The 27,122-nt window shown below is 34.2% G+C and overlaps 1 protein-coding gene across 1 annotated transcript in view; it reads left to right on the top strand.

Annotated features, from left to right (window-relative positions):
* The window catches only part of NEGR1 (neuronal growth regulator 1), an 843,544-nt gene that overhangs the window by 337,626 nt on the left and 478,796 nt on the right, over positions 1-27,122 (top strand). The window contains exon 2 of the mRNA XM_019448884.2: positions 22,114-22,346. Within this exon, the coding sequence (XP_019304429.1) occupies positions 22,114-22,346 (233 nt within the window). The remainder of the gene's footprint in view (positions 1-22,113; positions 22,347-27,122) is intronic.

Here is a 27,122-nt window from a genome sequence, read left to right on the forward strand (position 1 = left end):
CATGTGTTATGAAGAGGATGACTAGATTAAATAGTTGTTTAACTTTACGCCCCAAATAGATTCCAGAGACACAGAATACTGTATCTAGCATGTCCACTTATGGACATTGTTTTGAAAATACTTTACCATACATGTGTGTGAAAGAACTTCCCTAACATGTTTCTCCAACCAGTAAGGAACATTGTCAAAGGAGATATTGTTGAGAAGGGGAGATATTTAAAAAGTTTAAATTGATTGAAATTTGTAATTTATTTTGAAATTTGTAATTTACTGCGGGGCAGGGGGGGGAGGAAAGTATTATTTAATTAAGTGGATAGTGGTACCAGTTTACAAAATAATGAAAATGGGAAGAGATCTAGCATATTGAAAGAATGATTTTTAGTTCAGTTTTAAATAAATTCAGCTTGAGGTGTGGATACTTGGCTGTAAAGTTCTGGAATTCAACATAGAGATCTTGGATAGCTATAGATTTGGGAATCATCATGTTCTAAAAGCGATAATAGAACAGTGAAAATGAATTAGATCACTCAGAGTGGGGAAATAAGTCATTTGTCTTTTGAATGGTCTATTGCTTTGGCATAATGAATGAGATTTTAATGATATAAACAAAAATACTACAATGATATCAATAAAGAATTAATTTAATCTTTCTGGAAGGAGTTTGGGAATATTTCATATAGAGGATAACATTAAGACCAAGACGTAAGTACTCTTAGTACTGAGAAAAGTATTCTACTTATCAGAATTCTGAAAATGATGAATCAATATTATATTCAGAGTCAGTCTTAGGATTCGTATGATTCTTTGGACCATGAGAAACTCTGTTAGTCCTTTCTTTATCTCCCTTGTTTCATAGTTTTTATCTGGATTCTTTTATGGAGAAACAAAAACTTCACTTTTCAGTTACAAATTAAGCTTAAACATGCAAATGTCTGATTAAGTTAAAACTGATATGAATAAATATACATTTTGAAATCTGTCCTCTCCTACTTTGGGAAAGGGGTTAGAAAATTGGAAGATGGGGATGCTAAGGGAGAGGACATCTCTAATGGGGGGAATGTAATAGAAGGGGAAGTCTAGAGGCAATAAATGTCACCTTACATATGTGTCATGAAAATGCTATAGTTATACTCAGGAGGTGTGAACAAATAGAAAAAATTTAAAAAGGTCCTTCATGGCCTACATTAATTGCACACACTTTAGTGAAAACTCTATTCATGTGGGAAGATAATAAAGGAGTACTTCAAAGAGGGAATTTATAGTGGACATTAAAGGATGGATGAGGTTCTACAATGTGGTAAATACAATGAGGATATTTCAGACAAAGTTATCATTAATGGTTCTGTGTAATAAATTTATGTGTGAAAGAAAAAAAGAATTAAGATACCTATTACACTATGGTTATGTTTGAAGGTTGTAGGAGAAATGGCTGGAAAGTAGCTAGAGGTCATATTATAAAATGTCTTTGATTCCATGATAATGTCTTTGGACTTAATTCCGTGGGAAATTAAGAGTTATTTGATGGTATTAAGCAGAAAATTGCATAATCAAAGTATAATTTGAAAACAAATCAAAGTAAGTAGAATGGTGGTAAGGTGGTAAATTTATAAGTTCCTCGATGGCAGGGATCTTTGTCTTGTTCACTAAGTCCCACTTGCACTTGGTAGAGTGAATTACATTTTTTTTTTTTACATTTATTGATTTGCCAGCAATAAGTTTTTACTCATCTGGAATTTGGTCTATGATAAACAATTTTACAATATCAATGAGATGCATAGATATGTTGAATTGATTCCAAAACCCAAGTGACACTTTAATACTATTATTGTTTGTTGAGAAGAGAGATTGTTGAGAAATATTTTGGTCACATACAAAAATAATATTTTAGAAAGAACTTAATTAGCAATGCTTTATTCGTCTCAACTGTGGAAACAGCATTTTCTTGTTATACATTTTAACAATTTTATATTTACCATTCATGAATCATTATATTGATTTGTATTTATCCATGAAAATACCAATTATATATCGATTTGGTTCTATTCATTTTTATATAAAGTGAACTAATGCCCTTCCTAGAATTGGTTGGATGCGGGGTGCCTGGGTGGCTCAGTCGGTTGAGCGTTTGACTTTGGCTCAGGTCATGATCTCACCGTTTGTGGGTTCAGGCCCCACGTAGGATTCTGTGCTGACAGCTCAGAGCCTGGAGCCTGCTTCAGATTCTGTGTCTAGCTCTCTCTCTGCCCCTCCCTCGCTCATGCTCTGTCTCTCTTTCTCTCTCTCTCTCTCTCTCTCTCTCTCAAGAATAAATAAAGCATTTAAAAAAAAAAGGAATTGGGTTGATGTAACTTCTATAACTTCCATGCTTATAAAACTAGATTTTAGAGCTTCAGATTACCCAAGTAGAGCAAATACATGATGATACGATGCTACCCTTGAATTTAATCATAGTACATAGTATAATGTTGACATTTAGTTTTCTGCTCTGTAGGCCAAGTCTCTAAATGAGCCATAGTGAGCAAAGTGAGGTTCACTGAAATATTCACTAGGAGATAGGCATTACTTTGAGTTTCTCATTGTTTTTTCTTTTTGTGGAACATTAATTCTTCAAGATTAATCTTGGACATGGCATTTAGAGACAAATCAGCTTGGGAATACCTATTTATTATCTCTCTTTCTCATAGAGTCTTCATGAACATTAATATGTTAAATGCTCTGAGAATTCTTGTAATAAGGAAACCTGATTATTTTAAATAATTTATATGTATATTAGACTGTATTTTGAAGGGATGCCTGGTAACATCCCAAGAAAATAGTTTCATGGGTCCCACTTTGAAAAATACAGATCTTACTTCACAGATAAGGCAGAAAAGTCTACAGAGACTAAGTCTCAGATAACAGCTAGTTGGTTGTTAACAGAATAAAAACTAGAGTCCAGGTCTTCAGGTTCTATTTTCAAGCCCTTTATACCAGCTTATGTTACCAAGAATGCTACATGCTCTGCAGTCAGAATTTAGACTAAGTGTACTTACATGACCATTAAAATTCACAGAAAGTAAAATAGGAATATTTCCTGCTGATATGACTGACATGTATTGACAAAAAATTTCACAAACATTGTATAGCTTTTAAAATATCAATGTTAAAAACACTGATTTTCATTTCTCACTTTGACTTGAATAATAAATTTTTACTAATCAAGGGTCAGGTTACTTATTTCTCCTTATTTTTACCATGTATGGAAAGAGTTCTCCTTCCCCCAGACTTCCTGCAGCTTTAGCAATGAATATATTTAAGACAGCAAATGAAAGTTGAGAATTTAGTTTTGTAAGAGAATACTACTTCATTATTTCTTGGGTTGATGATGTGTTTTTAACCCCCTTTAGTGAACTTGGGTATATTTGTAATTTATGTTATTAATAATAATTCTGAAAGATGATTTATTCAACGAATAATTTATTCAACCAGTAATTGTTGAGCACTTGGTAGCTATCAGACACTGTGTTAGGCTCTGTGATATATATTGGCAGTGAAAATATCTGTGTACTGAAGGAGCTGGTAATGAAGTTTAGATATTAAAGCTATTCTTTATTGAAATACATCAGCAAAAAAATAATAATAATTTTGTTAGAGTATTGTTTAGTGCCCCAAACTACTCAATATCAGCTCTGACTTCTTAAAATATGTACTTATATTCTTGAGTTATACCTGGCTTACTGCTAAACCCAAATGAATAGAAATTGAATTTATCCATTTTAATGATGTCTTCAGTGCCTCTTCATTTTTAAAACAGCAAATGTTCTGTATAGACCACGTGTGAACATAAGCCCCCCCACAGAAATGTGATTGCTTATAAGCCCATTATTTCATTAGCAACAGCATGGTTAACTGGTTATCTTAACAAGGCTGAAATTTCTGTGAAAACTAAATTTCATGCTTTCAGGCACAAAAGTGCAGGGCGCCTGGGTAGCTCAGTCGGTTCAGCGTCCTACTTCATGACTCGGGTCATGGTCTCGCGGTCCGTGAGTTTGAGCCCCACATTGGGCTCTGGGCTGACAGCTCAGAGTCTGGAGCCTGTTTCAGATTCTGTGTCTCCCTCTCTCTCTCTAACCCTCCCCCATTCATGCTCTGTCTCTCTCTGTCTCAAAAATAAATAAACGTTAAAATAAATAAATAAATAAATACATAAATAGGTAGATAGATAGATAAAAAATTAAAAAAAGTGAAACTGACATCAAAGATATGCATCATGACACATGCCACCATTGATATACAACTGAGGTTTAGTTATTGTAACAAACGTTGCCCTAATAACTCCCGATGGTAGACTCTTGGGAAAAGTGAATGCAAAAGTAAACACAAATTAAAAAAATTTCCTTATTTAGTGCTAAAGCAGAAGATTGATCTAAAACAAATGACAAATGACCTGTACTGGTTCACTGGGGAAAATAAGGACTTGGACTTTCTTTATTTATGGGCCCTGGAGAACCAACAAGTGAGCAAACAATTTTACATAAGACGTAGGTGTATAATTGAATGGAGGCATTCAACTATTTCTTTTGTTGGTCTACAAGGCGGTCTGCTTTATCTTTGATGGCCAAAGCTGCCTTCAGAGAGTTTGCAGCCTGTTGTGTCAGAGGGCCCCAGAGCCCTGAGTTCATTGTCATTTATATCTGTGGGCTAGGAAAAGGAAGAATATTAATATTCAGGAGTGTATCCATTACTATATAGGAGAATTACTTTCTATATAATACTGTTTGCTTCCCTTTTATGTTACTAAATGTGTCATTAGGCCCATGTAAGATCTGACCATGGTCTACTAAAAAATATATTTTATTTTCTGGACTCATGTACACAATTTTCTGTAACATACTAAGATAAAAAGGGTTGTTCAGTGGTATATGAGTAAATTAGTTTTGTAGTAGTCTGGAAAATATGGCAGAAAGGGCCAGGAATATGGATTCAATTGGATCTTGAGTTCAAAACCCATCCTTAACTATTTGTAGTCTGTATCTTTGGGCTGTTAACTTCCTTGAGATTCATCTTACTTTCCTGTAAAATATAGCAACAACAATGATTTTATAAAGTGCTTTTGCATATTTGATTAGTGTTTAGTATGTCATTAATGATGAAATGATTGTAATCATTATTTGATCATTTACAATGTGTGGTTGACAGCTACCAGACTACAATAGTTTTATTAGGATTGATTGTGTTATTGAACTTTGTATTTTCAGGATTGTGCTTATATGGATTTTGGTTTTTAATATCTTGATTCCTCCAGTTTCCTTTTTGGAAGTCAGAAAAGCATGGATTATTGAAAATAATTACGATTATTCCAACACTTCCCTCATCTTTAATTTAATGTTCACTTAATTCTGAGGCTATTATCTAAGTGAGTAATCCTGGTAATTGCTTAGGTCAGCAAGATTTTTTAGAGTCTTGTCATTTATTTAGGTTTATATACAACTAAATTTAAAATTTTTTCATTCATATTTTCAAAGTCTGAATTTATGAACTGTAGTGCACAGTCTTTCAGAAACAGAAGCTGGAACTGTGGTAATCAGTATACCGTAAGTCAATTTAAGTGAAAACCCTTTACCTTAAAGTAATTTCCCCCTTCCTTGGTTTGTCTTTACCATCTAAATATACCCACAATAGCTGGCTGTAAAGTAGCCATTTTTTATATCAACAAGAAACAGGGACATAGATTTTTAAGGTTTAAAAATACCCCTTTACACACACTAATTGAAAATGTAATGATGAGAAGAAAATAAACAATCTAAGCATTTTTCTTTTCTAAGCTTCTAAGTGAGTAATAAATAATGTCAGATGCTATCCTGAATTCATATATTTAAAATTATCCAAATAAGTTAAATGAGATGGAAATAAAGGATCTAGTAATTACATTATTTTGTGGACAAAAATATTGATTAGACTATTAAAAAAAACTTTAGTACAAAAATATTGGCTGAAGACAGACTTTGAATATAATTTTTATTTATTTATTTATTTATTTATTTACTTATTTATTTATTTATTTAAATTTTATTTTAGAGAGTGCAGGTGGGGGAAAGGGATGAGAGAGAGAGAGAGAGAAAGAGAGAGAGAGAGAGAAAGACAGAGAATCTCAAGCAGGCTCCATGCTCAGCATGGGGCCTAGTGTGGGGCTCAATCCCAGGTTTTGACCTGAGCCAAAACCGAGAGTTGGACATTCAACCAACTGAGCCACCCAGGCACCCCTAAATACAATTTTTAAAGCAAAATTGTTGACAATTAAAGGATGCTTGCCAATTCAGCAATGACCAAATAGGGAATTTGTGATTTATAATTTCAAAGGAATTTCTAGTAATCTTGCATAGTCAGAACTTAAGGAGGGAAGGTGGGTGGGGGGATGGGTTAAATGGGTGATGGGCATTAAGACTGAGGAGGGCACTTTTGGGGATCAGCACTGGGTTCATATGTAAGAGATGAATCACTGGGCCTTATTTCTGAAGCTAAGACTACATTCTATGTTAACTAACTTGAATTTAAATTAAAAAAAAAAAGTTGTTGAGGGATTTGAGATGAGAATTGACACAGGCTTTTCCTCAAAATAGCAATTTTGAATTCATTTTGAAATACGGTTATTTCCCAATAAGATTAGACAGGTATATCTCACTCTCACCTTGTTTTCTGTGTTTAAATACAAAGTGGAGTTTAATTAGTGGCACTATTGGTGATTTGCTTACTATAGTTGCCTTCCTGCCCATTAATAGCTGATTGGTATAACCAACTCATTTCACAGAGGTCACTGAGCATTTGTTAGGTAATGGTGACTTCCAGGCATTACTGAAGATGAAAGACAAATGTTTCTCATTATTTGTAAGAAAATTTGGGGTTTGGCAAAATCAAAAGTATACATTGCCATGAATGGTTTCCTTTAATTATTGGACCAATGTGTATTTCAAAGAAAAATGAATACATTCATTTACCTATGACTCAATAAAATGCCACTTTTAAATCTATTAACTCTCCATAAAGCGCTATATTTTATAACTCATCTCTTTTTTCTTTTGTACTAGTACATGAAAAATAAAGTAGGGCTTAGAAGTACTGCACAGTGTTGATTTGAAATTCTGAAAACATGCATGTGATAAGCTCATGCTTTAGAGAAAGCAAAGAGAAAAGTACGATAGCTTCTTTCAAGGGATTATAATTAGAAAGACCAATTAGAGAGAGAAAAAAAAGATGCATGTGTATACACAGCATGACACATATGAAGTCCTTTTGATTCAGAAGACAGTCGTAGATTAAGGAACTCGGGAGACAAGCAAGCCAGGAAACAATAGGATCGTGTGCTCAGTATTGATTGCAAAGACAATTGTGAAATATTGGTAACAGAATAAAAGCTGAGGAAAGTGTGGCTGGATTTCAAACATGATTTTTACAAGGCAGTTTGCGCTTAACTAACTTGCTGGGCTGCTTGAAAATAATGCAGTGTGAAAGATAAGAGAAGTGGACACAGTACACTTCGATTTTCATGAAAGATTTTGACAGCTTCACGTGAGAGATTAATGGCTAAGGTAGAGAATCATAGAATAAACAGTAAAGAGTTCCTTACATAAGATAGCAGTTCAAGAGTAAAACAGAGTCTTTGAGGATAAAAATATTTGAAATACAAAGAATTTCAAATGTAGTAACCTTTAAAAATTTAGGGGACCCTTCATGGTGTATTTCTAACGTTAAAAAGCCCTGCATGTACATTATTTCTCTTTTCTTTTTCTAATTTATTATTGCCATACATTTATTATGTGTAATTATGTTTCCCAAATATATACTATGTTAGATACAAATTATACTAAAAGCAATTGCTAGTATGTTCAGCAAGGAAATACAGATAATTTAAGGACAGTGAATCTCAAGGTTACCTTTTGCTAAGAAATGGAAGACTTTTTGTCCCAAACTAGAAACTCTAAACTAAATGACAAAAATGTCAATAATATTTAACTAAGAATATGTTTGGAGATCATCAAGTAAAAATTTAAAAGCCCATTTTGTATTTGTAAGGATGATAACTTAAAATTTCATATTGTTCTGATCAAATGAAAACCAAATGAGTAAAGTTTTCCTGTGTTTAGACAAAACATTTGTTCATTTATTAAATACATTTTCGTTAGGTCTACTCCTCACTCACTTTTTTTATGTAACCTAGCCCCAGAATTTTTCTCACATGTTCCAGAAATTTAGGAAAGAAAATACTGCCATACGAGTGGCTTCCATTTGTTTTTCTGAGATAAATAGCATTTCTGCTTTCAGCGCACAGAAGCTAGAATTTTGCATTAGTGTTATTTTTATATGACAACAAACAACCAGTGAACTCTGTAGACAGTGGGCATGCCCATTTGTTCCAAATGATATATTCCACTTTGAACCATAGAGGAAATCCCAAGACTAATGTGTATGCTTCGATTTAGGATAATCAGGAGCAAAGGAATTACAGTACAACAGGAGTCGTACCAGTGCTACCTCTTGTACTAAACCCTGACCCTGTTCCCTGACCTATTCCCACCTCATTCCTGTTTTCAGCACTTTGTGATTTCTTCTCTTTAATGCACCATTCATGCAATATTTAGAGTTTTTACAGTATTCAAAACACACACACACCCATATATATATATATATATATATACTAATTTATATATTACTAATATATATTAGTATGCTAGTATACTAATATATAAATTAGTATATATATACTAATATATATATAATTTACTATATTATAGTATATATATATACATATATATATATATGTATATATATATATATGTATATATATATAATACTAACTATGTGACTGACACTGCACTCATTTCTGGGCCTCACAATGAATAAGTCCACCATGGCCCTTTATAGTTTAGCAGGGCCAGTAAATGATTAAACAAGCAATTTTACAGTGTGGGTTAATAAAGCAAGATAGTTAATGTGCTAGGGGCAATGCAATCTTTAAAAGAGTTCTGTTAAACTTGTCTAGGGCATGGAATAGAGAGATGTCAGGAAGAGCTTCCCAAAGAAACAGCATCTAAGGTTAGATGTTAGGTCTTGTCACCTGGGACAATTTAGTGAATCCTCATAAAATAGTCCTTTCACGTGTGTATTACTGTGCCCATTTTAAAGAATCACATGTGAAGCCTCAAAAAAATTGAAAATTTCTCAGGCTAGTAAGTGTCAGGAAAAACTGTGATTCAACCCCATGTTGCTCTAAATTCAGGGTACAGTTATCCTTGGAGAAATCACATCAACATTTCCTCAGGTTCCAGTTCACCTTTTTTAGAGAGCATTATAGTGGCAGTTTTCTTCTTTGCTCTTCAGGTTTACTTTTTAGAGTGACTTGAGAAAGTAATAGCAAAATCACAGAATTTTGACCTTGAGAAATGATTTAGTCATGGAGATGAGAAAATATGCAGCAATCCAGTAAGGGAAGGTCCAGCCAGAAATTCATGGCTGAAGTTTCAGCTTTGCAGAAGTCACAGTGGAATTTTACATCCCTCGGAGGCACTTGCTTTTCGGAGCCAGCCAGGCACTGAGATATGACGGGTCCAGCTGTCCATTAGATACTACTGCTGGATGGATTCTCAAGCAAGAAATGCATTGATGTTTGGGGAGGTTCTGGTACTTTCTGTAGGAAGAGTTTGGATGAAATGAATATTGGCTATATATTTAATTTTTTCCATCATTTACTATTCTCATAATTATAAATATTCATTTTTATTTCTTATTTATTTTAGCCCCAAATGTCTTCTCTCTCTCTCTCTCTCTGTCTCTCTGTTTCTCTCTCTCTCTCTCTCTCTCTCACACACACACACCACACACACACACACACACACACGTACACATAAACACACTTGTTGAAGCACACACATATCTCTTAAAGCAACAAAGATTTAAGAATAACAAAAGTGTTTGGGACAACTGAGTAACTCAGTCAGTTAAGCTTCTGACTTTGGCTCAGGTCATGATCTCACAGTTCATGAGTTGGAGCCCCGCACCAGACTGTGTGCTGACAGTGTGGACCCTGCTTAAGATTCTCTTTCTATCCCTCTCTCTCTAAAAATAAATAAATAAACTTTAAAACATACTTAAAATATGAAAATAAAAGAATAACAAAAGAGTTGGTCATAGAGAAAAAGTAAATGTATTTTAGATTTCTCAGAAGGAAAAGAAACCCAAGAGATCACCAACACGTATTTAAAAATACTGAGTAAACAACAGCAACAAAAAAGAATATTCCACCTTATGAATTTTAGCAAAATAAGACATTATTATTAGTATTAACAGGCTGTATATTTCTAGTTTATTGATACCTGCATGTAATCCTACCTGCAATTATAATACAACACGTCTCACCCAAGTTTTGTTTTTAACAGATTACCAGCAACTCTAAACTAGAATTAACACAAAAGGAAAAGACTTTTTTAAGCAACTATCCTTAAAAAGTAAATGTTCTTTATAAAGAATGTCTTTGGGGTGGGACACCTCGGTGGCTCAGTCAGTTAAGCATGTGACTTGATTTTGGCTCTGGTCATGATCTGATGGTTCATGAGTTTGAGCCCTGGGTCAGGCTCCATGCTGATAACTCAGAGCCTGTTTGAGGTTCTGTCTCTCCCTCTCTCTCTGCCCTTCCGCCCACTTGTGTGTGCACACGCACGCACATTCCATCTCAAAATAAATAAATAAACATTTAAAATTTTTTATCTTAAGGGGTGCCTGGGTGGCTCAGTCGGTTAAGCGTCCAACTTCAGCTCAGGTCATGATCTCACGGTTCATGGGTTCGAGCTCTGCACTGGGCTCTGTGCTGACAGCTCAAAACCTGGAGCCTGCTTCAGATTCTGTATCTCCCTCTCTACTCTTTCCACCCCCCCCTTTCTCTCTCTCAAAGATAAATAAATAAACATTAAAAAAATTAAAAAAATTATCTTAAATTCTTATAATATAAAAATTATAATTTATATATATATATTCTTTCCTAAAAATGACCTGCCTGAGAGTAGATCTGTGGATGGTTGGTTCCAGGTCGTACCTCCTGCTTTCACCATTGTCTTTTACAACTTACACCATTGTCTTTTACAAAATCTCATGAATGTGCGGAAAAATCAAGGGGCATCACCCAAAGTGTAAAACCTTCAGGTCATAAAGGCAGGCTTATTATTGTTGTTGATGTTGAGACAATGAATAATTCTGGAGTCCAGTAAATCCTTTTGTAATTTAGGCAATTTCTACTTTACTTTCAACATAGCTACAGCTATGTATATATATATATGTAATATATATATATAATCTTCAGAAAGATATAATAGGATTATATACTGATAGAGCATTTGGAATTATTTTTGGTAATGGATTACCAGAATTGCATCACTCTGATGAAGTTAAGGATTTGAGTATCACTGTATCAGGACTCTTTCCATTCTTATAGTGTTATTTAGGAACACAAGGTTTAACAGAATTGATTCTGGACCTTGGTTCATGTAAGCAAATAGTATGCTCATTTGAGCAAGAAAGTTTTGCTCATATATCTAAATAAAACCACTTCATTAACACATCCATTATTAACTATGTAAAGTAAAAACAAAAGGTTAATAAATAAGTATCAAAATGTGATCTATTTCTTTATAATTTGATTAGTTATGCATTATTAATTGTGAAAATAAATTCATCCAGAATATTTTTCACCTCCATTCTTACAGTTACAGAGCTCTCTTAGATCCTTTATTTGCTGAGTTTTATCACAGAGAAGATCAGGCACCAATAAAATACTTTTAAAATTTTGCAAAAAATTTACTTAAGATTATATTACATGACAGAAGTAGAATGGAAATATGAGTTTGAGGATAAAAAGAAACAATATAGCATTAAAAAATAGAACTTGTCCTTTTTTTTAAGTGGATGATAGTGAATATCAAATCACTGTGTTATTTAGATTTCCATGGACAATTAAAAGTGAGAAGTAACAGGTTTATTATAAAATAACCATATTTATAGTAACCAGAAATTATAATTTTTGCAAAGACATCAGATTATAATAAAAAATTAGGGAGCAATTTAAAAAGTAAAGGAGTTTACATAGGATAGAAAATAATTTTAGGGACTGTAAAAGCAAAGAAAACACTTGGTAACTCTTTTTTCCTCTTACTGAGTTTGGGAACATCATTGTGCTCATGTAATCTCCAAATAGAGATACATATAATCATGTTCTAGCGTTATGAGGAAAGTTAACTCATAAAACTGTATATAATTATAAAATATTTGCAGTTATATATTTGCTTTATAATTTTATAAATCTATCTCCCAGGCACAGTCTGATTTGATCTTATCAAAATTGGAGTTACTTATTACAGGTGCTACTATTTTCATTTTGCAAACAAGTAAGTCGAGCTTTAACAGAGGTTGAATTACTTGCCCCAAACCATAACTGGTAAACCAGGGAGTTGGCTTCTAAACATTAAGTGTTCAGTCTCAATATAACGTTTTTTTAAAAAATATAATACCGGGGCGCCTGGGTGGCTCAGTCAGTTAAGCGTCTGACTTCAGCTCAGGTCATGATCTCACAGTTCGTGGGTTCGCGCCCCGCATCAGGCTCTGTGCTGACAGCTCAGAGCCTGGAGCCTGTTTCATATTCTGTGTCTCCCTCTCTCTCTCTGACCCACCCCCATTCATGCTCTGTCTCTCTCTGTCTCAAAAGTCAATAAACGTTAAAAAAATATATAAATAAAATAAAATAAAAAATGTAATACCAAAGTTCTTTTTTTCTACATATTCTGCTTATAAGATGGGAAGTTGAAGGTAAATAAAAAAGCCTTTCTGGAAGCTCAAGGGTGGGAAAATAGAAGTACTTTAAGATATGTCTCATTTATCTGTAAAATTATTTCTTGTGATCCAGCCCTTTGCTATGACTATGTAGAAAAATAATGTTTTGATGTATCAAGCCAGGCTCTACAAATGCTTCTTTTTTCTTTCTTCCACTTGGGTTTGGTATCACAGGGTTTTTGTTGGTGGTGATGGTGATGGTAGTTTGTTTTATTTTTAAACAAAGTTAACCATAGGAAGGTAGGTTAATAATAGTTACCATGATTTACACGCTTACCACATAATGGTCTCCATCTTGAACACCTTAAACAAACTAATATGATCCTCATAACAATCTTGTCAGATCAATAATTTTACTAACCCCCTTTTACAGGTGAGAAAATTGAGGTAAATTAATTTTCTCCAGATTCCACAGCTAGTACCCAAGAAAGCTGGCATTTGAACTCCAACATAAAGTATAATTAATCACTGTGCTGCCTCTCAAGGACAAATAATTTGTCTGTGTGATCTAGCAAAGACTGAAACTTGAGACTACTTTTTAACTTTTAACATCTTTTGAGGAAATATAATTAGTTTAAATTTGTTTGCAGGAAGCAGATGGAAAAAAAAAGTACATTTTTTTTTCCTCAGGGGCACATTTCCTAATTTATATTTTAAGGCATAGCTCATACTGAAATATGGTTTAGTCAATTTGCTCAAGAGAAGACAGATAAATATGGATTAATGGCTACTTTAGTTAATGATTGCAAGTCTGGCTTTAATTAATTGTGCTATGTAGCCATTCTTTATTCATAAAATAAAATTTGTGCTCAGAATATTTTTGCTAGAAAAAAATTCAAGAAGAACAATCCAACAGTGACCAGCAGAATGTTTAAAGATCAACAGAAGCAGAGAGGAAGAGAAAGAATAACTTTTATAATTCTTATTGTTTTCTAAATTTGAATATTCATTAATGCTATAAAAAAGTATCTACTAATTACTTTAACGAAAGAGAGGAGTATAGAACTTTTCTGTTTATCCATTTGGTGGTATATTTCTTATTTCATCATCTGTATTTATGTGCAAATAGAATACTTTCTAAATGACTTAAACAGAAAGATGGTTGATAGAAGGAGGTGGAGTTGCTGATATTGCTTTTAGTACAGAATTCCATTTTATTTTTCCCCTTGTTTTGAGAATGAGGTGTCTATACTTGGCTCCATCCCAAAAAGGATGTAACAGAGAGGTTTGCCTAGACCCTAGAGCTTTCTCTCAGTCACTTTCCTGGGCCTGATTGCATTCTCCCTCTCTGATACTGCTATTTTAAACCTCCCCTGCATGCATTCTGAATGTAGTGTTCATTCCCTTTATAGCTCCTGAGGTGAAAGTCCAACTTCTCCAGGAAGCAGCTGCTGGGGAGACAGTACTGCAGACAAATTCTCCACACAGCGGTTCAGAGCACCTGCCAGTTAACAGAAAATTTGAAGTCCTTCCAGATCCATATATCTCACATTCAAGTCCATGTGGGAGAAAGCAAGCTGGTTTAGTTGAATTCAAAAACTAAAAAAGTAGAAAAGACAAAGCAATTTCCAATTTGATTCATGAGTAAAGCCATTTGAGCAAACCTAGTCCTAAACTAACTTTTCAAATATGTAGCACCTCTTCTCGTTACATTCCCTGTTTAATTCATCAATCCTGCATTCATGCATGCACCATTCTTAACACCTCCCTCTCAAAATGCTTTTGTTAGTGTTAAATGATATCATATATTAAAACATTTCCTATACCTCTTAACCCATAGTCATCATTCAGCAAATAGAATTTATTATTATTATTATTATTATTATTATCATTATTATTAGCAGAAGATGATAGTTAGACCTCAGTAACGACTTTACTATTTTCTTCAGTCATAATGTACAGGCTCTTTTCACTCTGTCCATACTTATTTTATGTAATAAATGTTAATGTATATGTTGAATTATTTACAAATAATGTCTTAAAGAATTAAAAATGTAAATATTTCTTAGCAGTGACCCTTCTAAACACAGACATGTATGCTTATATGGAAGCTTGATTTAAGTAAGTCAATGGAAAGAATAAAATAAAGTAGTATTATAGAAAAGCATGGTTTAATTATAAGTTAAAAAAATTGATGTTAATGTTTAGAATTTAGTGATTAATCCAAATCCAACTTTTAATGATTTTTAGCCATTGAAAATGTTGGATTAAAATGTGTTATTAAATATAGTCTTAAATACTTTAAATAGTGCATTAAAATAAGACTAAAAGGTATGGGTTTACACTCTCACTCTGAAAATTTATGGGAAAGAGACTTATCTCTCTTGCAAAATAAGAAATCAACGTTATTTGGTATTTCGTTTTACTCTTTTGTTACTATACGTAAAATATATCCCAAATGACATAATTTCCAGTCTAAAAATAAATGTACATGTGTAATTAATCATATTAATATAAATATTACTGAGGTAATGTGGAAGATTTAATGCACTTATTTCATAGTTATTTCCATTCATTACAAATTTCAGTAAGCAGGTCATCTGTGAGTTACTTACCCTCTCTAGCCCTTACTTTCTCCTTTGTAAATTGGGCATTATGATAGTACTTGACAGTAGCTATATATTTTAAAGGATTGATGTGCAGGAATATATGCAGTGGTCTTACAGCAGTATCTGGCAGGTAGTAATATTAATATACTGTTATAGGTAACATGCAACATTATGAACCATTACCTGCAGAAGTGCATTTTCACTTACATATCTCTTAAAAATACTCAAAGCATAATTCCTGTCATCTGGAGGTGTGGGTACTTCAGTAAACAACTAAAACTAATTGGACAAATTGCCAATTTTGTGGATTTACTTTGACAAAGTCTCACATATCCTGCATATGCCAAACTAGAAAGATAATATTTGTTTCTGCCCCAGAGTGGTTTCCACCATAGTAGTAGTGAAGAAGAACTAGAAATATTAAATCAACCTATAGCATATGTAGTATGCTATATTATATATGTTATATATTCATATATTATATGCTATAATATCTAACAAATATTTTATATAATTTACATATTATGTACATATATATACATATATGTCTATCCACATTCATATCTATGATATTTTACGGAGTGTTGTCATGAAAGACATTAGGAAGGGAGTGTCTTAAAAAAAAGGCAAGTGGGAGAGGGGATACAATTTGTTCTGTTCTGTTTAATCTCTTACTTCTCTTACTTCATTTTGGCCTGGAAGCCAGGACATCAAAACTCTCTTTGTATGAGAAATTAGAATGGTGACTGTATGGGGTTGTGAATTTTTTGATTTTTTTCTTTATGCTTTTGAAAGCTCTTCTGTCAAATTTAGAACTTTGTGATACAATGAAAAGACAGCTGTGAAGGTAAGCTGTCCAGCTCCTTCACAGGAATATCATTTTCACATGGTTTAGTTTTGAATCCAAGGGAAATAGCACTTTTCTCCTTTTATTAGTTAGTACCTTTAATAGGCGCTTTCATTAATCAACATGTCTTGAGAAAAGCTGGTCTCTTTCCATAGAGCTGAATACATCCTGCTGTGTGGGGTCCTGGTAATAGTGCTAAGGCTTATGATTTTGGAATGTGTTACAGGGAATTAGAGATATGAAAGAGAAAAATCAATCCTCAGCAGCCAGAGGCTTTTTTTTTCTTACTAGAACTTTAAAAAATAATAAATAACCTAAATATGCTAATTTCCACCGAACTTTCTGATATATTCACGTTTCAGATTTAATCATCACAGGAGGTAACGTCACATACAGTGTCTATGTGAATCATTCCAACATCATTTTGATCAACTAGCAGCTCACCAAACGGGACTCTATACCCCCCAGATTAGGATCTGCCCAGTAGTATATAGTGATATCATTTATAAATGAGCCCCTTAAAAGAGTTCAGGGACAGCAATGCCATCCCTATTAGAAAAGCAGTAACACTCTTAAGCCCAGGTTTATATATTTAACAACCATGAGACAAAATTAAATATTCAGGTTATTTTCCATACATCTTCCAGCAACCAGATCTTTGGAACTATGATTACAAAACATCCAGATGATTGACTGAAAATGGAAGGGTTTGTCATGATATTTGGCATGGTATTAACACAGCTTATGGTGGCGAGTATATTTTTGGAGATGTTTCACTCATCTCCCAATGAAGTAGGTAGTCTAGCAGATTTTTAAAGTGGAAAAAAAAATGCTTTCAAGAAAAGCCATGCTATACTCTAAGGATATATGTTAAGAAAAGGATGCCTTCATTATTGAACATTCTTTTATCCAGATTATTTCATTGTCTGTACTTCAAAGGGATCCTAAGATCACTGAGATTACTAGATGTTAAAAATGTCCATGTTGGGAGTTCAGAGAGGAAAAAAGATTTGAGTCTGTGACCCAAGAATTGTTGCCCCATACCCACATTAATGATCCCCCACCTCTCCCTCACACATTAATTCTTCATCATATAGTCGGAGAAGCCCTCACCCTTGCCACTGTCTAACTCTAGGAATATATAGCATAGTCTACCACCATGGTTGAGTTCAGGTGGATTGGCTTCATTCCAGACACAATTTCTCAGTACCTTTGTGTCTTCATTGTTAAAATGAAGACATTAGTATCTGGCTTTTATAGCGTTATATGAAAATTAAATAGGATAATTCGAAGTGCCTAAGTGCCTAGTACATCCTAAGCAGAATATTCAGTAATTTAAAGTGGTTCCTGAAGTATAGGGTCAAATGTAGTTCTTTCATATTTCAAGTAGTTATGAGCCTAGGTCACTTTTTTTTTTAATGGTCACTTAGTTTTGAGAGAGAGATGGTGAGGGGCAGAGAGAGGAGGAAACAGAGGATCTGAAACAGGCTCTGTGATAACAGCAGAGAGCCCAATGTGGGACTGGAACTCATGAACCATGAGATCATGACTTGAGCTGAAGTCAGATGCTTAACCAACTGAGGCACCCCGGCGCCCCAAGCCCAGTTCTCTTCTGCCCCAGACCTACCACTTAACTCTCTTCACTGACGTTGGTTTCCACTCATTGTCTCAGATTGCTTAGTCATCCTATGGATCATATAGCAATTATTGTTTGTACCACAGATATTTGCATTTAATTATATGCTATCATAACTTAATGTGGGCATGACTTTGCTTTCCCAAATAGGTTGCACTTGGGAAATTTTGATACACTTTTCAATATTAATATTTCTTATTCTAAAAGTATCTTAATTTTTGCCTTCATTCATCCATTCAACAAATATTTATATTTATTTTCAATTATATGTAGGCCCCTGGAATATACAGAAGTGACCAGACAAAGGTCCTGGATGTTACTTCTAGCAGGGAGAAACAGAAAATAAACCATCAATTGAGTACATAATGCTTTTCATGAGAGTGTTGGGAATAGTGGTGTTACTTGTGCTATGTTTTAAATTAATTTATTTTTGAGAGTAGGGGGAGGGGCAGAGAGGGGAAGAGAGAGAATCCTAGGCAGGCTCTGCACCGAGTGGGACTCAGTCCCAAAAACCGTTGAGATCATGACCTGGAGTGAAATCAAGAGTCAAATGCTTAACCAACTGAGCCACCCAGGCACCCCTAATTTTTCTATTTAATAGGAACTTGAGTAAAGGCCTAAGGAAGATAGGGAATAAGTTATGCAGGTATCTGGGGGAAGAGAGTTCTAGACAGAACAGCAAATGCAAACTTCCTGAGGCAATAGCATGCATGGCTTGTTGGAAGCCCAGCTAGAGGATCACAGTCTAGAACAGAGTAACCTGGAGAAGAGCGGCAGCTGGTAAGGTGAGGAAGGCATCAAGGGACAAGACTCCATAAGATCCATGACCACTGTCAGGATTAGAATTTTCATATGAATGAAATAGGAAGGGGTATGGATGATCTCATTTAAACTCTAAAAAGTTCATTTTGTTTATTGTACAAAGAATACACCATGCTACAGGAGTCAAGGGTAGAAACCAGAGACGCTTGGGCAATTGTAATAATCCAATTACAACAATTTAATTATTATATCTTCATTTACTATTCTGCATGATGGCTATTCATGAGTATACTTTATCATCCTTCCTAAGTGACAAATTTTGTACAGGTCAGGATTCCAACATGTTTATATTTTTAGACATTAGAATTCTTAACACAGAAAATGTTTTTTGGTGTCCAAGGAGTGCAAAACTAAATAATCATCACTTCTCATCCTTCTTTCACCCCTCCTTACATACCTTCCCCACTCTGCCACACCCAGAATATCTTCCTTCCTTTCAGAATTCTTCCTAATACAGTGTGCACATGTCAGGCAGCATCTCTTTCTATTGTAAAGGAAAACAAAAAACAAAACAAAACAAAACTAGAGTGGGTGTGAAGAACAAAGATATGTTAGAAAGGAAGAATACACAGTCCTAATTCTTAACGAAACATGTGTGTTTGACCAATTTCATATATTTGATATAATTATCTCCTAGTTCACCTTAAAACTATACATATTTTATATAAATATTTTATGATTTTATGAAATAGAATGCCATTACTAGGTCTTGCTTTCCCAATTTGTAGAATTCCACTTATGGTAATTTTAGTAATTTAAATTTTAGCTAAATAGTGGAATTTGAGAATATTTCCACAGAAATCCAAGGAATTAATACCAAATTTTGTTTTGTTTTGGTTTGTGTGTGTGTGTGTGTGTGTGTGTGTGTCTCATTCAAGGGTTTTCCTAATGTATGTCTTGAAAAGCTTTGGGTTGGGACCAATAACAATTATAAAATGTAGTTATCCAGGCAAGGAGACATAAAAAGCTCCTTTTTCATTTTTCACAGTGTAGACGTTGAATTCTGTTCTTTGATGATCCCTGATATGCCAGAGCAGAGGAGTAGTGCTTATGCTAAGACCAGGAGTTATAACCCAGATTTGGTCAATGAAAGCTTTAGTATCTAAAGGCCAGTTAATCTCTGTGGTCTTCCAGATACCTCTCCAAATAAAAGTAAAGCTGTTCCTGCCTCAAGGGAAAGGAAAATGCTGGGCAGAGTATTCTAAATCAGACTTTCATGGTAAAATACCCATTAATAATTAATTTTCTGCTTCCTTTAGAATAGGACAGGTTAAGCAGTTGGTCACATTTAGTAAATAAGAAATTACTTGCAGTACTTTCTACAACATTCTGATCATCTTTCCATTTCTGAAACCTATTTTAAAAGTCGTTGATCTACATTAAGGAGGAAAGGACATTGAATATAGAAATATAAGACTTGATTATGAATTCTACTTTGTCGCCTGCTAGTAGTGTGGCTTGGGCAAGTCATTTAACCTAAACATTGAATTTATTTTTTAGTGATGAATTGGACATAGCAATCCATACCCCACAGGGTATGTAATGAGCACCAGACAGGATAATGTGTGAAGGCCATGAATACAGAGGTCACACAATCAACACTTGATGAGCCCATATATTAAATACAAGCATTGTAATGATCCCAGTCCTAGTAGTGGTAATTCAGTTCTACCCAATACATGTAGACACGTGATCTTTTGAAATGGGAAATATGTCCCCTCTACCTTTTTTCTACATGTCATTAAGAATGGCAATATACCGTAATTGTTTAATTATGTCATTAAGGTGAGTTTTATTTTCTTCATTAATTACATAAGGAAAAGCTTTTCAATTAATAATGACCTTTATGACTTTACTAGCTTGGATTCTGTAGATGGTGAAGCTGCCTGCAAATTAGATTCTGCAGTGTACCTTGTTCCTTATTTTTTCACCCACTGATTAGTTTTATACAGTTGGCAGCAGCCTACCCTGTTGCATTCAGCTTGCAATTTTGTAGCAATCTCAAACACTGTGTTCAATCCCCCAAGGTGTTCTGTAGAAATGCTGTCAAACTATTTCGATGTATGTGTATTTTCATTCTGTGGCTGTGCTTTGTACTCATTTAAGAGAACTAGTGTTTAATTTGTATCAGAACGTTTTCAAGATGAAACATAGAATTCCAGGCTTCAGCAAATTCACTGATATATGACCACAGCTTCCTTCTGTTGTAAATCATGATGCCTAACTTCTATTAGATACAAAGCTATATTTTTGAATCTAGTTATAGAATACAACTTTGAATAAATGGCATCAAAATTGGCCTGAAAATCCACTAATTGTCATCAGGCTTGCTATCATCATCTGGCTCTAGTCTACCTTTCCAATTTAATCTCTCACCCCTCCTACCCTATATCCCATGCGTTATTGTACTTCCTTGAAGTGTATAACTTTCTCTCACCTTCCTCTGGTGTTACCCACATATGACCTCTGTCTAAATGTCATGTCTCCTGTTCCTTACCCTTTATTCCAGGCATTTCCTGTTCCATAAAGCATTTCTCTATACCCCCAATACCCCTTCTGAGTCAAGTAACTCTTTTGTAACTTGTGCCTGATTTAATAAAATATTCTTTCTGTATATAGCATTGATTGATTTGCTTGATTAGCTTCCTTACCAGACTAAAAGTTTTAGAGAGCAAGGGTAATATCATGTGTAAATCCATAAATGGTAGATGCTTTGTAAATGTTTCTTGGACAAATTAATGCTTCCTAGAAAGACTATGGTCAGTTTATTGAAAAGACAGCAAGAATTTGCTACTAAACATACCATATAAGCCTTGTCTCATTTAATCATAAGAGCAATATTATCAGTAAAATGCAGTTTATAGTTTCAGAATACAAGCTTACCCCTCTGCAAATGCATCATTTAAAAAATTGACATGATATGGTACTATTCTATGCTTTCTCTCTAGTATCTAGTGCATTATATTAGAATTGAATTTGGTTAAAACAGGCCAACTCATGGACCTTTTTTTCTACTTCTTATAATTTCAAAGAAAAAAAATGTTTCAATGTTGAAAATTATTACTTGAACTATTTTAACTTAATTTAAATTTACTCATCATCCAGAGAGAATGAAAAAGGATTTTGACTGGCTTCAAGTTAAAACATGTGCATGTCATCACACACACACACACACACACACACACACATTTAAAACAAAAGAAAACCGTATGCAGGTATTGTTTCACGTTTACATTGGGAATGGAAGATGTACCAGTGTGTTCATATGTTCGTATCTTCTGCATTACTGTCTGATATTTGCATTTGATGCAGCACCATAATTCAGCATACGGACATGCACTCAGAGCAAAGATAACGTTGTCTTTCATTTTCATTTTGATTAATAGTGTTCTGTCTCTGGTAATTTGTAGGTGTTATTTGGAAGATGGAGCTTCAAAGGGTGCCTGGCTGAACCGGTCAAGTATTATTTTTGCGGGAGGTGATAAGTGGTCAGTGGATCCTCGAGTTTCAATTTCGACATTGAATAAAAGAGACTACAGCCTCCAGATACAGAATGTAGATGTGACAGACGATGGCCCGTACACGTGTTCTGTTCAGACTCAACATACACCAAGGACAATGCAGGTGCATCTAACTGTACAAGGTACGCATTTCTGTAACTGTTAAATTGTGAAGGACTGTACTTAAAACAGTGTTCAATATTTAGATATCAGAATGACTCAGAAGTAACTGACATTGTTGAAAGATATGTTGTCATTATCTTCAGGGATTTATGTTCCTAGATTCCATTAAGTGTAATGGCTATTATAGATGTACAAATCCCAACTTGCCAAGATCAAAAATTATCCATTAACACCACATTATGATTTTTTTGTGTCTGATTCACTCAGTATCTTCCTTTGAGTCACCTTGTCAATAAATCTTTGAGAACCCATGATTGATACATTAAACTTAATCTTTGATAACTCATGATGGATACATTAAAATATTAGAACTTTAAAAAATATATATATATATATATATATATATTAACTCTTTAAAAGTAATCCTCCAGACTGCTAACACTCTGTCTTAATCCAAATTCTGCCTACATTAATTCAAGTCACAATGGAAAGAAACAGACTTCTAGAATTACTTTATTTAAATATAGAGTTATTGAAAAAACATGGTACACAATGCTTTATACTTTGATTTACTTTCAGAAGATCATAAATCATTCTAGCTAACTTGCAGTCTCCAAATACAAACTGAATCATCAAGCTATTTTATTTTTCCTGCATACTAAAATGTAAGAGCATATTTATCCCCAATATAAATACTTTTCAAGAAAAATGCAATTATAATGCTAGTAGAATAGAAAATGTATATTCTTGCCCTTTTACATTATTTCCTTGTGCTTTACAGATTAATCATGTGTTTGTTGCATAGAAATATTAGGCTGTGGATCTCAAAATGACATTGCAGCATTTCTAAGTAAAATTAATAACAAATTATATGATAATGTGGTGCCAGTGAGTGCATGTTTTATTCCTAATAGGAAAGCTGAGTGAGCAAGTTAGTTGTGTTATCTCTCGGTTTATCCTTCAAATATTCAACAGTAACTATTAATTTAGGTACATGGCTTATATCTGGAACTTTACTAACTTACATCTGGAACTTTATTTCCTCATATAAAGAGGTAAACCTGAATTCAAATACAACTTCAATTATTAGTAAGTATTTTAAATTTGTGATAAAGGTTAAACATGTTAGTTAAATAATTAACTTTCAGGAGGCAAATATAAGGCAAACAAGTCTGTAAATTCCCTCAATGTTTTTTCTTATTACAGAACATTGCACACTGTGGCGATGTTCTTTATTTAAAATCATATGAGAATAGAATAAAGTTTACACCAAAGTCTATCTTTATTCAGAGATTATCTAGAGATGCTAGAGGGCAGGAGTTGGTCCAGCTTCAGAAACCAGCATAGGATTACAAGTCAAAAACACAATCCTACTGTTATCTAAGCCCAATCTTGTTCTCTTGTTTATTTCTGTGCCCTTTGACTTGAATTTCTACCTCAAGGACTGCAAAAGATTTTTATTACATGAGAAAAAAGTATACTTGGGTAATAATATATTTGAGTCACTGGAGATATAGTCATTTTGGTTCTTAATAGGTTTAAGTGATGCATTTCTAGACACTAAATATATCCGTCTTTCTTCTTTTTCCATTCTCTCTTGTTCCATAGTAGGACTGTATTTTTAAGCCAGACTATGGCTATATGAACTGTGCCCAGGCACATGTTTAATTTTCATAGGATTGCTTCATAACTTTATGCTACATACACTGTTTCACATCATACAGATTTTTTTAAACTGTTACATGCCTTACTATTGCATTCTTTTTTTGTTGGCCATTTGATGATGGTGAACTTTTAAATTCCATTTTAGGAAGTGCATTGTGGGAATGCCAATATTCAATGCTTTATTAGAATATTTTGTTCTTCTAGAAAAATAAAATTCATGTTACAGTTTTGAGAGTATGTGTTTGGGTCAAATTAAAAGCTAATAATTTTACAGTATTTATGAACATAATTACTTATTAGAAGTTGATTGACATGTGGGCAGTTTTCCAATTACATTAATAAAGTTCAGGGAATACATTAATAGGCTTGTCAGTCAATTCAAGAACTAAATAAATGTCACAAAAAGTCAACCCCACTTAAGCTACATTTTCTCTTGATGAATGAGAATAAGCGGATGTGCCCCTCTCTTCAGTCTTTATATTTCTTAGGTTGTCTGCTACTCAGGTATATCTCAATAGTTTTGAAGTATATGCTCTTTGCCTAACAATTTGTCAAGTCTTTATTCACCAAGATAAAGAAACATAGCAAGTGAGAGAAGACTGTATTAATCACTGATGTCAAACACACACATTGGCTAGTAAAAACAAAGCTCATCTTTAATTGTTGCAACTGCGTGCTCCAGCGATATTTAAAAAAATCATTTTAGAAATGGGATAATAGAAAGGATATCTTGCCAACACAGACATTGTGCATGGGAAATTTGTCAGTGCTATTGATTTCTTAGAGCTATTAATACCAGTGAATGGAACAATGAGGGAGAAAAGGCACTAGAGTAGGAGTTGGAAAACCTGGATTCCAATCCTGAGTTTTCTCTCATGAAATGGGTAATTATCAAGCCTCTCTAAAGTCTAGTTTTCACATTTGAAAGAGGAGGACTCAAACCAGAAGATCTTAAGGTCCCTACCAGTGAGAAACAAAAAGATGACCAACACGACAAAAAAATGAAAACAGAAGAACCTGAACCAGTCTACCAACCAACCAACCAAACAAAAAACAAACAAATAAATCACTGATGATTTGCAAGGAAAATATTATTTAGGTATGAAAAATATTCCGTACCACTTGTACCATGCTTGCATTGAACACAGTGAAAACTGAGTTGTGCATAGCCGTACCTTTCAGTATATAGTCTGCAGGTCTGTTGTGTTTATCTCCATGTTTTGCTTTCATCAACTTAGCTGAACAATGTATATACTCATGAAATTTGAAGAATGTGGCGAATTGGAGTTTTACTTCAAGGGCATAGAAATAGGCTCAGTAAGAAGATAAAATTTTGATTGCCTATATGTAATATACCACTGATAAAGCTACCTAAATGTCCAGTGTTTCAAATCATGTGATAAAGAATTTACTAAGCATAATGTTTCTTTTTCATGAGTGTAAAAGTGTACAAGGCTGGAAGACTTGCTATGAAGCTTGAGTTCCTTAGTACAATCCTGTAGTGATAGGAATCATGAAATGTAAATGCTGCACACTTGAGTATATGATAGAGATGGCTTCTACTTCGAGTCCAAGTCTAAAGTCTAGGTTGTGTATAGCACAAAATAGACACTCATACCGACTGTATATTAAACACATATGCACACAATAATAAGCCCTGACCATACATTGATTATAGCCTATAGGACTGTGGGCAGAGGATCCTGCTAAGACATACCTGGACAGAAACTGAGATAATAAATGTATATTGTTTTAAGCCCCTTTAAGCGTGTGCGCACACACACACACACACACACACACACACACACACACATTACATATGTGTGAAATGTTTCTCCCTCCACCTGTGCCCTTTCAGGGAAATATACTCTAGATTTTCTCTAGGTACAATAGATTATTTGACTAGCACATAATTCTATGGCCAAAATACCTTCTTGAGGGTATTTAACTTTCCAGGGTATTCTGATTTCCTCAGCTTATCTGGCTTACCTGGAGTGTTTGTGATACATGGGGTGGCACACTTCCCTTTTCAGGGATGGGTTTGCTTTTCTAGCTGTTGGGTTTGTTTTTATAGCATTTAATGATCAGACTGTTCAGGGATCACCTCAGCTATAGAGAGCCACTTTCCCCAAAGTCAGACTTGTCCTAAAGCAACCAATATCTGAGGACTGATTGATGCAGGGGGTATAAAGGCCCTTCCCTTTCAGCCTAAAGTAGGATAACTCTGATGAGCCATTTTGGCTCCAGAACAGCTGAAGCTGTTGAACAGCTCTACAGCTGAAATTCTTGCTCTGTTCAATCCCATCTCATTCTTCTTCCTTCTCCAGAGATTTATCACAAAGGCATTTCCTAATAAATACCCTGCACTATAAACTCCATCTCATTTCAGTGTGTGCTTCCCAAAGATCCCAAACTATGACAGTATTAGCCCCTTGCCTCTGGCTTAGTCATTGTTTGGAGAAAGCCTTTGTAAAATGGAAAGACAACACATTCAAACACCATTTATTATTAAACATTCTGTTTTACATCGGAAAGGATTTAAAGAGGCTTATAAAGAAGTAGTTAGTACACCAAGGTAAATAGGAGAAATTGGAGGCAAAATATAAGGTAAGCAGAGTAGGATGCAGTCATTGGTGAGGTTAGAACATAAAATTTATGTCATGGTTTCTAAGTAATTCTAGAGCTTGGTAAAAATTTAGTTCTGATATTTGTAGCAGCCAGTACACAGAGAAAAACAGGATTAGTTATTCATTCCATGCTCATAAAGTTGACACTTACATTTCTTAGTGCCCTGATCCTGTTACTCAGAACGGAACAACGTTTCTACTGTGAATCAGCCCAGTGAACCACTGTGAGCTGTAAGGAACATCTCAACAGTAACTGTACAACACTCACAGTGCTCATTCAGAGAATCATTCCTTATAACACCTCTCAATATAACCTGAAGTACAGGGAAGTAAAGAAAAAAATTAAACATCTGAAAGTAAATTCAGTATGATGCCAGTTCAATAACAGGGAGATAGCTTTTTGATTATTACCTTAATCTGTAAGTAAATTTTAGGACCTAGCCTTTCTGAATCAAACCTCCGCAAATATTATTTCTCTCAGAAGGTCTTTGAATAGGAATTCAG

Source organism: Panthera pardus, unplaced genomic scaffold, assembly GCF_024362965.1.
Source record: "Panthera pardus isolate Hobbes unplaced genomic scaffold, ASM2436296v1 HiC_scaffold_11, whole genome shotgun sequence".
In the NCBI taxonomy this organism is placed as follows: Eukaryota; Metazoa; Chordata; class Mammalia; order Carnivora; family Felidae; genus Panthera; species Panthera pardus.